At 40.5% G+C, this 17,168-nt stretch overlaps 1 protein-coding gene across 1 annotated transcript in view; it reads right to left on the reverse strand.

Moving 5' to 3' along the window:
- The window catches only part of LOC136845074 (uncharacterized), a 162,801-nt gene extending 147,109 nt beyond the window's left edge, over positions 1-15,692 (reverse strand). Inside the window, exon 1 of the mRNA XM_067114896.1 lies at positions 12,527-15,692. Coding sequence (XP_066970997.1) covers positions 12,527-14,527 — 2,001 coding nt within the window. The 5' untranslated portion in view covers positions 14,528-15,692. The remainder of the gene's footprint in view (positions 1-12,526) is intronic.
- Positions 15,693-17,168: the final 1,476 nt, after the last annotated feature.

A 17,168-nucleotide genomic window follows, 5' to 3' on the forward strand; every position in this document is an offset into this window, starting at 1 on the left:
GAGAGAGAGAGAGAGAGACTTAATCGACCGAAAACTTTTTAAAAATAAACGAGAAGAAATACTGACCCCCAAAAAAACCCAGAAACAAAAAGTTAACGATGTTGATTGGAGCTAAAAAAAAAAAAAAAAAAAAAAAAAAATCTGCTGACGCAAACGACACAAAGGGAGTTCTTTGTTTGCGTCCTTTGATCCTAAGGAAAACAAATAAAAGAGACAAAAGATCATATATCAAGTTTTTGTAATTTGGAATAAAAAAAAAGGGGGCCCGCCTGAAATATCTTTAATTGACCTCAGTTGACCTCGAAAGAAGTGACAGATGAACGCGTAGCCTAAGTCTGCGCGCGTGCGCACGAACAGACGTAACTATATACATATATATATATATATATATATATATATATATATATATATATATATATATATATATATATATATATATATATATATATAAACTCACTGGAAAATAAAAAATACCAAAATGAACTAATCCCCAGAGAGAAGATCAGCTAAAGAGAAATGTGGTTATTTTATGGTTAAGGTTATTTCGTGGTTAAAAAAAATGGCACGGAAATGTTTATGGGGGGCGGTGGGGGGAGGGGAGGGGGAAGAAGCCCCTATAAATTTTGTTTTGTATTCACGGCGGGGGTTTACGTAACATGATGCATAATAAATAGCAGCGGGTTCCTCTCAGAGAGAGAGAGAGAGAGAGAGAGAGAGAGAGAGAGAGAGAGAGAGAGAGAGAGAGAATCTACAACCCTAGCAGCATGTGAGAGAAAGAGAGAATCCTAACGGCAAGAGGATTAAGAGAGAGAGAGAGAGAGAGAGAGAGAGAGAGAGAGAGAGAGAGAGAGAGAGAGAGAGAATTTTAGACAAATTCGGGGTAGCTACACTTCTAACAGCACGAGTGTTAATATCAGAAGAGAGAGAGAGAGAGAGAGAGAGAGAGAGAGAGAGAGAGAGAGAGAGAGAGAGAGAGAGAGACGCAGTAACGAGAGCCTGCTTATGGAAGATAGAGGGGGAAGGAGAGAGAGAGGGCGGTAAAATCACCCGCGCAAGATTTACTTTTGCCATCTGTGTCGTTAACCCCTACCCATACCTCTCCCTAAACCATCCCCTCCCCCCAAAAACCCCAAACCTACCCTCTGCGGGTCCACCCCAAATAGAGACATGGGCTCCTTTTACAGGTCTTGCGCATCTGCCTGAGAGGTAAAAATCTCTCAAGTCTTTCTCGTTTGCCTTGAAACCTCATTTGTCTTCATTTCTGGATGAAACTATTATTATTATATTATTATTATTATTATTATTATTATTATTATTCTAAGAACCTGGTTTGTTTTCACTTCTCTCTTCTATAAAGAACAGGAATAAACCTCCTTCTCTCTTCTATAAAGAATAGAGACAGACCTCCTCTCTCCTATGAAGCACAGAACCAGGCCTCCTTCCCTCGTCTATGCAGAATAGACAGACCTTCTTCACTCTTGAATACCGAACAGACACAGGCCTTCTTCTCTCATCTATAAAGAATAGAGACATTCTTCTCTCATCTGTAGAGAACAGAGACATTGTTCTCTCTTCTGTAAAGAATTGAGACAGATCTTCTATCATCTATAAAGAATAAGAGACATTCTTCTCTCATCTGTAAAGAATAGAGACATTGTTCTCTCTTCTATAGAGAACAGAGACAGGCCTTCTCTCTCCTATAAAGAATAGAAACAGACCTCCTGTCTTCTATAATCATGAACTTTCTTCTCTCTTCTATAAAGAACAGACATTCTTCTCTCTTCGATAAAGAACAGACATTCTTCTCTCTTCTATAAAGAATAAACATTCTTCTCTCTTCTATAAAGAATAGACATTCTTCTCTCTTCTATACAGAATAGACATTCTTCTCTCTTCTATAAAGAACAGACATTCTTCTCTCTTCTATAAAGAACAGACATTCTTCTCTCTTCTATAAAGAATAGACATTCTTCTCTCTTCTATAAAGAATAGACATTCTTCTCTCTTCTATAAAGAATAGACATTCTTCTCTCCTATAAAGAACAAGCATTATTCTCTCTCTTCTATAAAGAATAGACACTCTTCCCTATAAAGAATAGAAATATGCCTTTCCTCCTCTATAAAGAACAAACACAGGCCTTCTTCTCTCATCTATAAAGAATAGACACATTCTTCTCTCTTCTATAAAGAATAGGCGTCCTTCCCTCTTCAATAAAGAACAGAGACGCACCTTCTCTCTTCTATGAAGAACAGACACGTGCCTTCGTCTCTATTCTACAAAGAAATGAGAGAGGCCTTCTCTCCTTTGCAAACAAAAGAGAAAGGCCCTTCTTCTCTCTTCTGTTATACTGGCAATTAAAAACATTTTTCACAACATAACCATTATCTACATCGAAAGCATTTTTTTTTTTTTTTATCTCGCCTTCGTTTAACTCTTGAATCTTTTGTTGCTGTTTCTCGTAAATCAGACCAATTGCCCCGAACGTTGGCACTCGTCTGAGTTTCTAAGCTATTGTTCCTGGCTTTTTGGTTTCCTGGTGTCTGAGAACTAAATGCACACTTGAACGTGGAGGTAAACAAGAGAAATAATTAGTAGATTTGTTAAGATTCTCCAGGATGAACTTACAAGCAATTGTATTATGAAGGTAAACTGAGGAACAATTAGCAGATTTTCTGACAGATGCAATGTATTTGAAAGATTCTCTAGGACGAATTTACAAGCAATTAAATCAGGCCTTTTAGTTCAGCATTATATATATATATAATATATATATATATATATATATATATATATATATATATATATATATATATATATATATATATATATATATATATATATATATATATATATATATATATATATATATATATATATATATATATATTATATATATTATATATATATATATATATATATATATATATATGTTTATATATATGTTTATATATATATATATATATATATATATATATATATATATATATATATATATAATATATATATATATATATATATATTATATATATTCTCTCTCTCTCATTCTTTAAACATTGCAAATGGCGGAATATTTCACGACAAATTCACGACCTTTACCTATACCATTCAACAGAATCTCTCTCTCTCCTCTCTCTCTCCACCTATATTTCTCTACCATTCTGTAAAAATTACAAAGTGCGAAATATTTCACTGCAAGTTCAAGATACCTGTCTATACCATTCAACATAACTCTCCCCAAAGTAGAGATTATAACTGTACCACAAATCGAAAATAAATGTCACTTCCATACATCAAATGCGAGACATCTACTCAATCATAAATAAATCGCCTTTTAACTACATTTATTCGATAGACAAAGCCCACAAATCGCATCTGGAGCCAAACGATTCCGCCTTAAGCGAAAGTAAATCCGATTTCGCGCCGGACGCAGACACAAAAAATTTCTAGGCGTAGGCTCAGCCAAGGTCCCCAGCTTCGGCTTTTAGCGGTGTCATTGACCTCCCGAGAGAGAGAGAGAGAGAGAGAGAGAGAGAGAGAGAGAGAGAGAGAGTGAATTTTACATGAATCCGGGGGTTTTTTGCAATTCTTAACAGCATGAGAAGAGAGAGAGAGAGAGAGAGAGAGAGAGAGAGAGAGAGAGAGAGAGAGAGAGAGAGAGAGAGAGAGAGAGAGATTTACATCAATCCGAGATAATTACAATCGTAACAGCATAAGGGTTAAGAAAGAGAGAGAGAGAGAGAGAGAGAGAGAGAGAGAGAGAGAGAGAGAGAGAGAGAGAGAGAGAGAGAGAGATTTTACATCAATCTGAGATAATTACAATCGTAACAGCATAAGGGTTAAGAAAGCAGAGAGAGAGAGAGAGAGAGAGAGAGAGAGAGAGAGAGAGAGAGAGAGAGAGAGAGAGAGAGAGAATTTTACATGAACGGGGTTTTTTTGCAATTTTAACAGCATGAGAAGAGAGAGAGAGAGAGAGAGAGAGAGAGAGAGAGAGAGAGAGAGAGAGAGAGAGAGATTTTACATCAATCTGAGATAATTACAACTGTAACAGCATAAGGGCAGAAAGCAGAGAGAGAGAGAGAGAGAGAGAGAGAGAGAGAGAGAGAGAGAGAGAGAGAGAGAGAGAGAGAGAGAGAGGGGTTTTACATAAATCCTGAGGTACCTGCAATCCTAACAGCATTAGGGTTATGAAAAGAGAGAGAGAGAGAGAGAGAGAGAGAGAATTTTACATAAATCCGGGATAATCACAATTCTAACATCATGAGGATTAAGAAAAGAGAGAGAGAGAGAGAGAGAGAGAGAGAGAGAGAGAGAGAGATTTTTGTGGCTCCTTGTCCAAGGTGCCGGTACCTGGCTGTAGGAAGGAACCAGATGGTACCAACATAACCAGGTGGTTTGTTGTCTAACCCAAAAGAATATTTTAAATCACGAGAATACCTCACAAAATAATGTTTGTTCCCACCGCATAAATAATGCTTCCATAAATAACGCTTTTATCCACCGCTGAGAGCGTATAAATAGTGCTTGTCTGTACTGCGTAAATAATGCGAAGTTTGTATCACATATACAAAGCTAGTCTCTGGTAAGTGACACACTTAAATAATGCTTGCCTGTCTCACATAATAACGTTTGGCCTCTCTTTAAACAAGGGCGGCGTAGACATAGTGCGTACTGATTTTCCCTATTTAAATAATGGCATAGAACTAACGCATACTGATTTCCCCTATTTAAATAAGGCCATAGAAATAACGCATACTTATTTTCCCTATTTAAACAAGGGACACAGAAATAATGCATACTGGTTTCCCCTATTTAAATAACCACTTTGAAACAACGCATACTGATTTCCCCTATTTAAATAAGGGCATAGAATTAACGCACACTGATGTTTCCTATTTAAATAAGGGCATAGAATTAACGCACACTGATGTTTCCTATTTAAATAAGGGCATATAAATAATGCATACTGAGAAGCAGCATCTCACTCAAACATTGTGCAAGGATTCGAATCGCACCAAAGAAAAGTTTCATCCTTGATTCCCCACCTGAAGTCAAGGTCTGTAGTGATGAGCATATTATGAAGTGTGGAGAAATCGGGAGAGAGAGAGAGAGAGAGAGAGAGAGAGAGAGAGAGAGAGAGAGAGAGAGAGAGAGAGAGATTTCATTCAGTTTTCACCCCCTTCGGGAACAAATCCCTACAGCGTCGCCTGAAGTTATAGCTACTCAGGAGGAGGAAATGGGACGAGAGAGAGAGAGAGAGAGAGAGAGAGAGAGAGAGAGAGAGAGAGAGAGAGAGAGAGAGAGAGAGAGAGAGAGAGAGTGAGTTTTAAACAAATCCGCGGTAGCTACAATTCTAACAGCATGAGTGTTAACTAGAAGAGAGAGAGAGAGAGAGAGAGAGAGAGAGAGAGAGAGAGAGAGAATCTGGGGTACCTACAATCCTAACAGCAAGAGGTTTAAGACAAGAAATGAGAGAGAGAGAGAGAGAGAGAGAGAGAGAGAGAGAGAGAGAGAGAGAGAGAGAGAGAGAGAGAGAGAGAGAAAATTACCCATTCTCGGTGCAGATTCAGCCAGAGTCAGACTGCTCGTTCTGCATAAATACACAATAATAATTATTTCTCCTCCTTCACTTCTTTATACTTATACTGATGACAATTCACCCCCGCTCCCCGGCTCCCCATAACCTAATCTCTGCGGTAGGTGGGTCGCTTCGGCTGGTTAGACACTGATAATCTGTATGTATGTATTGGCATGTACGTGTGAATACATACATAAACACACATTTGAGAGAGAGAGAGATAGAGAATTTTACATACATCAGGGGTAGCTACAATCTTAACAGGAGGGTTAAGACGAGAGAGAGAGAGAGAGAGAGAGAGAGAGAGAGAGAGAGAGAGAGAGAGAGAGAGAGAGAGAGAGAGAGAAATTTCACATAAATCAGAAGTAGCTATAATCCTGACAGGAGGGTTAAGATGAGAGAGAGAGAGAGAGAGAGAGAGAGAGAGAGAGAGAGAGAGAGAGAGAGAGAGAGAGAGAGAGAGATTTTACATAAATCCAGGTACCTACAAACTTACCAACAAGAGGGCTAAGGCAAGAAAAGAGAGAGAGAGAGAGAGAGAGAGAGAGAGAGAGAGAGAGAGCCGTCACCAGTTTCGTTCTAGATTCCCTTCCTCTCCTTCTTCCTCCCGGCTTCATCAGAAATGCAACGCCATCTTCATCCTAGAGTATTTAGTATGATCTGCTTCCGACAAAGAGAACGGTCACCACCTCCTCCTCCTCCTCCTCCCCTCCTCCTCCCTCCTCTTCCTCCTCCTCCTCCCAAGGGCACATAAATAATGCACGCACGCACGTGTCAATGTCACATTCTTGTAATTTTCTCGTGAAAATAATTCAATGAATATGTGTCAGTGTGGTGGACATGTTCGTCGATTCTCTCTCTCACTGAAATAGTGCGGTGTGTGCGTGTGTGTTAAATATATACATACATACACACACACACAAATAACAGGACCTCACTTTCAAGAGGATGGTATCTGACGGAGATATTCATTTAAAAAAGTTACAAGCTTTCAAGGACTTCTCCTCACATCTATTTTTTTACGGATACCTGACGATGAGGACAGAAAGCCCTTGAAAGTTTGTAACTTTTTTTGAATAAAAATCTCTGTTAGATACAATCCGTTTAAATGAGGTCTTGTTATTAATTGTTTTAATGCGCAGGACAATTGTTTCAATTGATGAAGTTTTATATATATAAATATAAATATATATATATATATATATATATATATATATATATATATATATATATATATATATATATATATATATATATATATATATCACATTCATCCTGAACTGATCACAAAATATCAAGGCCATTTCAGAATATGCCCAGATACCCATCTTGCAGTTTAGAAAGAGATCATGATTATTATCCTCTCTTTGGTGAGTGGGGTGGGGGTTGAGGGAGAGGGAGAGGGAGGAAGAGGGGAGGGAAGACACTTGGGGAGGGGGGAGGGGGGAAAGGCATCATGCGGTTGTATTTCAAAAAATGACAAGAGAAATATTTGAGCAAGACAAGAAAGTCCATGTATCTGTTTGTGGCCTTGAGAGTTCCATAACGGTGAGAGAGAGAGAGAGAGAGAGAGAGAGAGAGAGAGAGAGAGAGAGAGAGAGAGAGAGAGAGAGAGAGAGAGAGAGAGAGAGACTCTTCTAATTCTATAATGACTCTTGTGTTTGGTACAATCTTAAACTCTGTGCAAACGTCGATGTCATACCTGCAGAAGGAGCAAAACTGACAGAGAGAGAGAGAGAGAGAGAGAGAGAGAGAGAGAGAGAGAGAGAGAGAGAGAGAGAGAGAGAGAGAGAGAGGGAGAGGTTCCAATTATACAAAGATATCTGTGTTTGGTAAATTCTCAAACCGTACAAACATCGACGCTTTACCTTCAAAAGGAGCAAAATTGAGAGAGAGAGAGAGAGAGAGAGAGAGAGAGAGAGAGAGAGAGAGAGAGAGAGAGAGAGAGAGAGAGAGAGACTACCTTCCAATTATACAAAGATATCTGTGTTTGGTACATTCTCAAACCGTACAAGCATCAATGTCATACCTTCAGAAGGACCGAGAGAGAGAGAGAGAGAGAGAGAGAGAGAGAGAGAGAGAGAGAGAGAGAGAGAGTCCCTTGGCAACACGAAAGGCCTGGCCTCCTTCCAATCTCCTCTACATACGAGCAGAGAAGGGACGATGAAGTTCACGCCCTTGCTGCCTTAAATCCTCTCATGACTTGAAATAAAAAATTCAAACAAGTTTTTTCAGCCTAAAATGGGTGATGTAAATACGGCTTATAAATACACTTATAAATGAGCTACACCTTAGGTGAATAATACTTAAAATTAAGCTACCCCGTATATATATAATACTTACAAATAATACTTATAAAAATGTACATACGGGCCACTTTGATAGTTCATCTACCAAAAAGACAATTTACCTGTCATTTCAAAACATAGTCAATCAAGAATTAACAGCCGCATGTAAACAACGCGTGCTGTTAGGTTACAGACTGAAAATACATTCTAAAAACAACCCCTGTCAAATGGCGTATACAAAAAATATAACTTTATTGATTAACGCAAGCTGTGACGCCAATTTCAGTGACCGTAAATCAATCAATTATCGATGCAAAATCCAAATGGCTTGATACAACTGAATTCGCTACGTGAACTCCCTTAAAATGGCCACAAATATTTTCGAACTGTAACTGAGAGGAAGCTGGGGCGAGGAAGGCACTGAGAGAGAGAGAGAGAGAGAGAGAGAGAGAGAGAGAGAGAGAGAGAGAGAGAGAGAGAGAGAGTTTTACAAAATTTCGGGGGTAGTTTCAGTCCTAACAGCAACAGGGTTAAGACAAGAAAAGGAGAGAGAGAGAGAGAGAGAGAGAGAGAGAGAGAGAGAAATTTCACATAAATCTGTGGTAGCTACAGTCCTAACAGCAGCAGGGTTAAGACAAGAAAGGAAGAGAGAGAGAGAGAGAGAGAGAGAGAGAGAGAGAGAGAGAGAGAGAGAGAGAGAGAGCTAACACCTGCCACCGTGACACCCAAACGCTGACGTCATCGCAGCGAATGCACCTGACAACTGTTTAAGTAGCAGAACCCTTTTTAATCCTTTTATTCTTTCTTTCTCTCTCTCTCTCTCTCTCGATTTGTTACCTTTTTCAACATTTTCTCAATTACATTTTTCCTTCTTATTTCCTCGATTACAATTTCCTTTCCCTTTTCCTTACTCTACACGTTATTTGCTCATTCTTCTATCGTACTTTCCCCTCTACTCACAAACTGCAACAGTATCATTTAAATTTTTATCTTTTCCGTTCTGATTCCTTCCTTTCTTCTGTTTTGTTATTTTCGTATTTCTGGCCGTTCGTAATTTGTAATTCTAACAAAATATTGATGTCTTTTCCATTCATTTTAGAAATATTCAAACGGCGAAAAAAAAAAAAAAAAAAAAAGACTGAATATTTCAAAACATTTTGACAAAACAGACTGAGATTGTCTGAATATTTCAAAAACATTTTGACTAAATGCTTCAAAATGCTTCAAAAACAGACTGACTGAATGCTTCAAAATGCTTCAAAAACAGACTGAATGAATGCTTCAAAACCATACTGGCAGAATACTTCAAAAACAGACTGACTAAATTCTTTATTAACAGAATGACTTGGTGCATCAAAAGCAGACTAACTAAATGCTTCAAAAAAAAAAAAAAAAAAAGACTGACTGAATGCTTCAAACAACAGCCTGACTCCATGAAGCATTACTAAAAACTGCGTCAAATATTCCGAAGCATAAAATCATTCATTGAAATTTCGGAAACGAAATGAGAAAAAAATAAAAATAAAAAACACTGATAAAGACTAAAGTCACATTTCAATTTCTCAATTACTTCTTCTTTCCGTAGTTTACGCAAAAGTTTTTTTTTCTTGTTTTAGACACGAAATCAAACCCGTTTCAGAGAGAGAGAGAGAGAGAGAGAGAGAGAGAGAGAGAGAGAGAGAGAGAGAGAGAGAGAGAGAGAGAGAGATTGCCGGAACCTCCATGTATATTTTTATTTTTCTGGTCTCATGGACTGAGTAACTATATATATATATATATATATATATATATATATATAATATATATATATATATATATATATATATATATATATATATATATATATATATATATATATATATATATATATATATCTGGTGCCACAATATCAAAGGTCTTCGACAAGGAATACATTTGCTGAAAGTACATCAATATATTCCACTAAACAAAGGTCTGACATATAACAATATTCACTCTCACAGACCTACCAGCGAACACATGAAACGACCTATTTTTAGAATCTTGAGAGAGAGAGAGAGAGAGAGAGAGAGAGAGAGAGAGAGAGAGAGAGAGAGAGAGAGAGAGAGAGAGAGAGAGAGAGAGAGATTTTAAGACAAATCTGGGGTAGCTATATTTTTAACAGAATGCTCAAAAACCCTGCTTTGAAATGAGTTAAAACTACAAACGAGAGAGAGAGAGAGAGAGAGAGAGAGAGAGAGAGAGAGAGAGAGAGAGAGAGAGAGAGAGAGAGAGAGAGAGAGAATGCAAGTTAAAGTCACCATACAGAATAAAAACAGGTGGCACAGAAGACATGCTGGCACTCACGATCCGACCAAAAATAAAAAGTTATTTTGTTGTCTTCCTTGTTTCAAACTAAGAGAAAAAAAGACAACTTAAATACTCTTGCAGATGCTTATTCTATTCTTCCGTATTATGCTGTATAGGGGATCCCATTGTATTGTATTCTCTGTTATTTATGGTCTAATGTGACAGGTTTTTTTTTAGTTTTCTGAAAAGAAAACTATCTTAAAAACTACTGAGGCTAGAGGGCTGCAAATTGGTATGTTGATCACCCACCCTCCAGTCATCAAACATACCAAATTGCAACCCTCTGGCCTCAGTAGTTTTTATTATATATAAGGTTAAAGTCAGCCATAATCGTGCGTCTGGCAACAATATAGGCCAGACCACCACCGGCCCATAGTTAAAAATTTCATGGTCCGCGGCTCATACAGCATTATGTCGAGACCACCGAAAGCTACATCTATTTTCGGTGGCTTTGATTATACGCTCTACAGAAAACTCGATTGCGCAGAAGAAACTTCGGGGCATTTTTTTATTGTTTTTTATTACTATTAATCGACTGTTTTTATATTATTAATACTCGACACTGACTTTATTTTTAATTAGTCGACAGTGACTGTATTTTATTAATAATAGTCGACAGTGACTGCTTAATATAGTCGACAGTGTCTATTTTATTATTAATAGTCAACAGTGACTGCTTAATATAGTCGACAGTGACTGTATTTTATCATTAATAGTCAACAGCGACTGCTTAATATAGTCGACAGTGACTGGTTCCGATGTAAGATGATGACTCATCCGTAGCCGCCTCCTCCTCCTCCTCCTCCTCCTCCTCCTCCTCCTGCTGTAACTAGGAGGCACGTTTGTGCATGAATGCCAGGTGGGTGTTGCTGTGCAATGACAAGGTTAATCGGAACGACGCAACAGCGAATCACAAGCAGATAAACAGATAAACGTCCCATAAATAAACACTAAGTCTATACACACACACACACACACACACACACACACACACACACACACACACACACACACACACACACATATATATATATATATATATATATATATATATATATATATATATATATATATATATATATATATATATATATATATATATATATATATATATATATATATATATATATATATATACATATACATATATATATATATATATAATATATATACAGTATATATACAAACTGTCTCATTTTTTAAAGATATTTGTGACTTCCTTTATTTTTAGAAGGTCCATTTACATTTTATTTATTAAAATATTATGGTATGTGATACTTTATAGAAAGCAAATATGGAACTACCTAATTAAAATCAATTACAAATTACAAATATTTTGAAACTGAGACTAAGTATTTTTTTACACAAAACAAATATGGAGTTACTAAAAGAAAAACATCACAAAACATAATATTTTGGAATTGAGGGCAAGTGTTTTTTTTTATATACAAAGCATATATGGAGTTACTAAAAGGAAAAAAAAAAAAAGTTACAAAACACATTATTTTGGAACTGAACTTAAGTTGTTTTTAAACAAAGCAGTAGAAAAAGAAGTGTTATAAAATTATTTTGGAAATGAAGAAATTATTTTGGGAATGAATCCAAGTAATTTTTTTTATACAAAGCAGTATCAAAAGAAAAAAGATATAAAATTATTTTGGAAATGAAGAAATTATTTTGGGAATGAACGAGTAATTTTTTTATACAAAGCAGTATCAAAAGAAAAAAAAGATATAAAATGGAAAAAGTTATTTTTTTATGCAAAGCAGTTTTAAAATAAAAGTTATAAAATATATTTAGGAACTGAAGCCAAGTATTTTTATATACAAAGGAGAAGGAAAATAAAAAGGTTATAAAATATATTTTGGAACTGAGTTTTAGTCATTTTTTATACATAGCAACAAGAAAAGAAGAAAAAAAGTTACAAAATATATCTTGGAACTAAGGCTAAGTAATTTTTCATACAAAGCAGCAGGAAGAGAAGGGTTATAAAATATAAAACATTTTGGAACTGAGTCTTAGTCATTTTTATACAAAGCAGCAAGAAAGCAAGAAAGGAAAAGTTATAAAATATATTCTGGTGCCGAGTCGTGGTAATCTTTTTATACAAAGCAGTAGGAGCAGACAAAAATGATAAAATGTATTCTGAAAATGAGGCAATGTGCTTATATTTATATATATATATATATATATATATATATATATATATATATATATATATATATATATATATATATATATATAGATAGATAGATAGATAGATAGACAGATATACAAACCAGCAAGAAATGAAAAAAAAAAAAAGGTATAATAAACTAAATTTTGGGCACTCACGAAAGTGATGGATTTCTTGACAGGTTGATGGTGGTCGTCTGGGTCGTGGCTAGTGGTGGGCGGGGGCAGGAGAGGACAGGGGTCGTGGAGGCACTTATTGGTGGGGTCGCCCGCCACCGCCGTGGGCGGCAGCAGGTCGGGGGGCAACGGTCCCTTCTCGGGGTCGGCCACGTGCATGTGCAACTGCACCTCGCCCGTGGTCAGGTCGACGTGCAAGGTGTGGGTGGACCCGTCCACGCACTCCAGGGGGTCGCTCGAGGGGAACTGTTCGCTCACGTAGACGTCGGCCGGGGCGGGGCACGAGGGGCACCGCCCGCAGGACTCGTCCAAGCCGCCCACCTCGACGCCGCAGCCGCAGGCGTGACCGCCTCCGCCCACGGCGCCCACCACTAGGTCGTCGCCGCCGCGGGAGGGCAGCAAGTCCGAGCTACGGCTGCTGTCGTCCTCCTGCTGCTTTTGCTTTTGCTTCTCGTCTTCTCCTTCGTCAGGAGGGTAATGATGATGATGATGATGATGAGGGATGAAATGGCTGTTGTTGTCCTGAGGGTCATTAAAGGCACTTGGGTCACTGTGGGCCTCCACCAGGGAGTCCAGGGTGTGGGTGGGAGTGGGTGTGAGCGCCTCCGTGGGCGTCAGCGTTTCGGAGGAGGCTAAGGTAGCCGGTTTGATGATGACCTCGGGGGCGGCTTCCCACACCCTCTCGAACTCGCTGAGGTCGGGCAGGGTGCCCCCCCGCACCCACACCTGCCCCTCGCACACCTTCCCGATGGAGTGCTTGCTGCTGTTGCTGTTACTGCTGTTGCTGCTGCTCTTGCTGCTGTTCACGCTGCCGCAGCTGTTCCGACGGGCGGGGGCGGCGGGGGCGGAGGAGGAGGAGCCAGTGCTCACAGTGCCCTTGGGACCATCCACCACCACTTCCAGGTCCTCCTCCTCTTCTTCTTCCTCTTCCCCTTCTTCTTCATCCCCGTAGGACCTCACACTCCTGCTGGCGGTCCTTCTTCCCTCGCCGTCAGGACCTCTTCGCCCTCCTCCTTCTACTCCAACGCCTCCATCCCTCCTCCCGGCATCTCCAACACTCACGGCGCCCCTCGGGCTTGAGCAAAGGCCTTGCCCTTCTTCTTCGTCGCCGCCTCCGTCAGGAGGGACGACTGACCTCCCAGGAGGAAAGGACATGCCGTTACCTTCGTCACCGTCGGCGGGCGCCCTCCGAGGGCGTTCCTCCGTCATCTGCCCAGGAGGAGGACTGTGTTGTTGTTGTTGTTGTTGTTCCTGCCGCTGTTGTGTTTGTTGTTGTTGTTGTTGATATTGTTGTTGCTCTTGTCCTGGCTGTTGTTGATTACGTATACAAGAGGGTTGGAGGAGAGGCACTTGCTGTTGTTGTTCCCTGCCGGGGGGAACAACGTTGTTGTTGTGATGCTGCTGTTGTTGTTGTTGTTGCTGGCGATGATTATTGAGGTTGTGTTGTTGCGATGGCGATGACGCTGATGATGATGATGATGACGATGAGGCCTTTTGATGTTGTTGTTGATGACTCGTCCCCTTGGGAGAGGAGGAGGAGGAGGAGGAGGGGGAGGAGGCTTTATCCACCGGGTGGCTGCTGTTGTTATCACATTCGGAAGACGCTGTTGTTGTTGTTGTTGTTGTTGGTGCTGTTGTTCTTGATGTTGTTGTTGATGACGGTAACGACGCCGAAGTGGATGGTGGTGACTGATGTTGCTGGTGATGTTGATGATGATGTTGATCATGATGTTGTTGCGACTGTTGTTGTTGTTGTTGTTTTCCATCGTGCGGCGGGGAGGAGGTCCTATTACTACTACTATTACTACCACCACCACCCAGGTGGTGGTCTCCCCCCCTCTGAGGTAATACGCGATGATTGTTACGATTGTTGTTGTTATTGTTGTTGCGGGAAGAGGAGGTGGAGGAGGAGGAGGAGGAGACGTCGTCCTTCGAAGGGCGGGACTCCCCCCTCCCCTCATTCTGGGGCGGCTCAGCCACCATGGCAGGAGGAGGGGTCAGTCCACCCCCGGCATGCCCGATACCCCTCTCACATGCCCAGAGCTCTCCGGCGGCACCAGACGCCCCCCCGCCAGGGTACCCTCCGTCGGTACTTCACGGCTCCTTCGGGAAAGTCAAAGGCTTCGAATAAAAAAAAAAAATTTAAAGCCTGCACCGAAGGAGAGAGAGAGAGAGAGAGAGAGAGAGAGAGAGAGAGAGAGAGAGAGAGAGAGAGTGTTACTCACAACAGACAACTACCAGCCTGCTGTTCTTTCTGACAGCCAGTCTGTTAGTGGTGCTTCTTCTCCTGTCTGTCAGTGTCTGTTCCTGGAGACAGATAGAGAGTGACAGAGAGAGAGAGAGAGGGGGGGGGGGGCGAGCACTGACTGTCACTTGCAACTGACTAACTGACTGACTGACCACCAGCCTGTTCTTTCTGACAGACAAACAGACACAGCCAATCTGTTAACGCTCCTTCTTCTTCTTCTTCTTCTTCTCTGTCTGTCTGTTTCAATGGTGTCTGTTCCGCGGACACCAAACGAATCTCCGAGCACTGACTGACTACCAGCCTGTTCTTTCCGACAGACAGACAGAGACAGTCTGTTAACGCTTCTTCTCCTTTTTCTTGTGTCTGTTCCGTGGACGACACCAAACGATTCTCCCTCGCTCGTTATATCTCGCAAACAGTACCAGGGGAGGGAGAGAGAGAGGCCAATGAAAGCACGAAAACGCACGTACGAACGAGAGAGAGAGAGAGAGAGATAGATGGAGAGAATGAGAAAGAGAGAAAGATAGAGAGAGAGAGAGCACTAATCTTCTCCAAACGCACACACGTAGAGAGAGAGAGAGAGAGATAGAGATAGATATATACACACACGAAAAACACAAACGCACTAGATGAAGAGGAGGCGGCGCTGAGAGGCCCCCTTCTTCTTCTTCTCCTTCGTCAGAGAGTTCGAAACAAAAGCGGAAAAAACCCGAGACAACCGAAGGGGTCTGACTTGTAATCTTTCCGAGAGAGAGACACACGCACCAAACGTCCAGAGGCAGAGAGAGAGAGAGAGATATGGGTGGCCCTGGCACCGCCGCAGTAGGGGTGCAGTGCTAACGCGGGCGACTGCCGAGAGAGAGCACGTCCCTTCCCTTCCCTGTCACAACCAGAACTGACGAACGGGAACGGTTACGGCCGGGGCCCTCCTGTGTGTGACTGTGCTGGTGAGACCACCCTTCCCCCCCTCCCCTCCTCTAGGAGGGAAGGGAGGAGGAGGGAGGGGCGCCTGCCTTGCTCAGCTCAGCCAGCAACTCGACGTTCTCTCTCTCGAATGATACCTCCCCCTCCCCTTCCTCTCTCCCTCTCCTCTCTCTCTCTCTCTCTCTCTCTCTCTCTCTCTTTCTCTGACCACTGCCACCACCACCACCATCCACCAAATTCTCTTGCTCCTCCTCCTCCTCCTCCTCCTCCTCCTCAAACGCTATCACTATTTCTGGTCCTCTACCTCATAGCAATCATCATCATCATCATCTTTATTTGGTCTCTCCTACCACTCTTTTATTCCTTTAGGTCTTCCTCCTCCTCATCATCATCATCTTTATTTGGTCTCCTACCACTATTCATTTCTTCAGATCATCATCATCATTCACTATCATCATCACTAAATTATCTTCCCTCTTCCAACCTCTCCCTCCATCACCATCACACACTTTCATTTTCCTTTTTATGTCATCATCATCACCATCACCACAATTTCGTCTTCAACCTCTTCTCTTCTTCTTCAGAGAGAGAGAGAGAGAGAGAGAGAGAGAGAGAGAGAGAGAGAGACGCGAATACCATCCTGATAATCGTCAGGAATCCTGTGTCACTTGAACACGAACTCAATTGGTTGGAGGAATCTGTTCAATATCTCATGGATAAAAGCTTCAACGGGACTGGTGCTGGTGAGTTCCCCGTGGTCCAGGGGATATTCGACTGCTGTGGGTCGCCGGCATGCGAGAAGGAAGATGGGAGTAGGTGCCTCATCCCGGGGAAGGTTGGAAGAACGTGGGGCTAGCAACCTCACCCCGGCAATGGTGAGTGCCTTCAGAAGACACCGCCTTATGGCTACCGTGGGAGATGTAGCAGTATTTTCATAGGTTTGCCTATGCAGTGTAAAATTATGTGTGACACACATACACTTGCACATACGTGGCATATAAACAAACCAACTCTTACGGTACATGAATGCAATACACACAAACATAATCACAAACGCGTTACGCAAATGAAAGTTAAACCTATGCAGTACATACACACATACATATACATACACATATTATTGTTATTATTATTAATAATATTAATAATAATAATAATAATAATTATTATTATTATTATTATTATTATTATTATTATTATTCAGGAGATGAACCATTACTGATATGGACCAAGCCCCCCCCAAAGGGGCCACTGACTCGAAATACAAGAATCCAAAGAACATTATGGTGTTAACTGGAAAGAATTAACAAAGGTAATGGAAAATACAGAAAGATTATGAGATCACTTTTTAGAAAAAACAGATATGTCAACAAATAAATGAACGAATAAGTAAAATGCACAGGAAAATGAAAGCCAAATATTAAAATACACGGAATCTAGAATTGGGCTACA

Source organism: Macrobrachium rosenbergii, chromosome 13 (assembly GCF_040412425.1).
Source record: "Macrobrachium rosenbergii isolate ZJJX-2024 chromosome 13, ASM4041242v1, whole genome shotgun sequence".
Classification (NCBI taxonomy): domain Eukaryota; kingdom Metazoa; phylum Arthropoda; class Malacostraca; order Decapoda; family Palaemonidae; genus Macrobrachium; species Macrobrachium rosenbergii.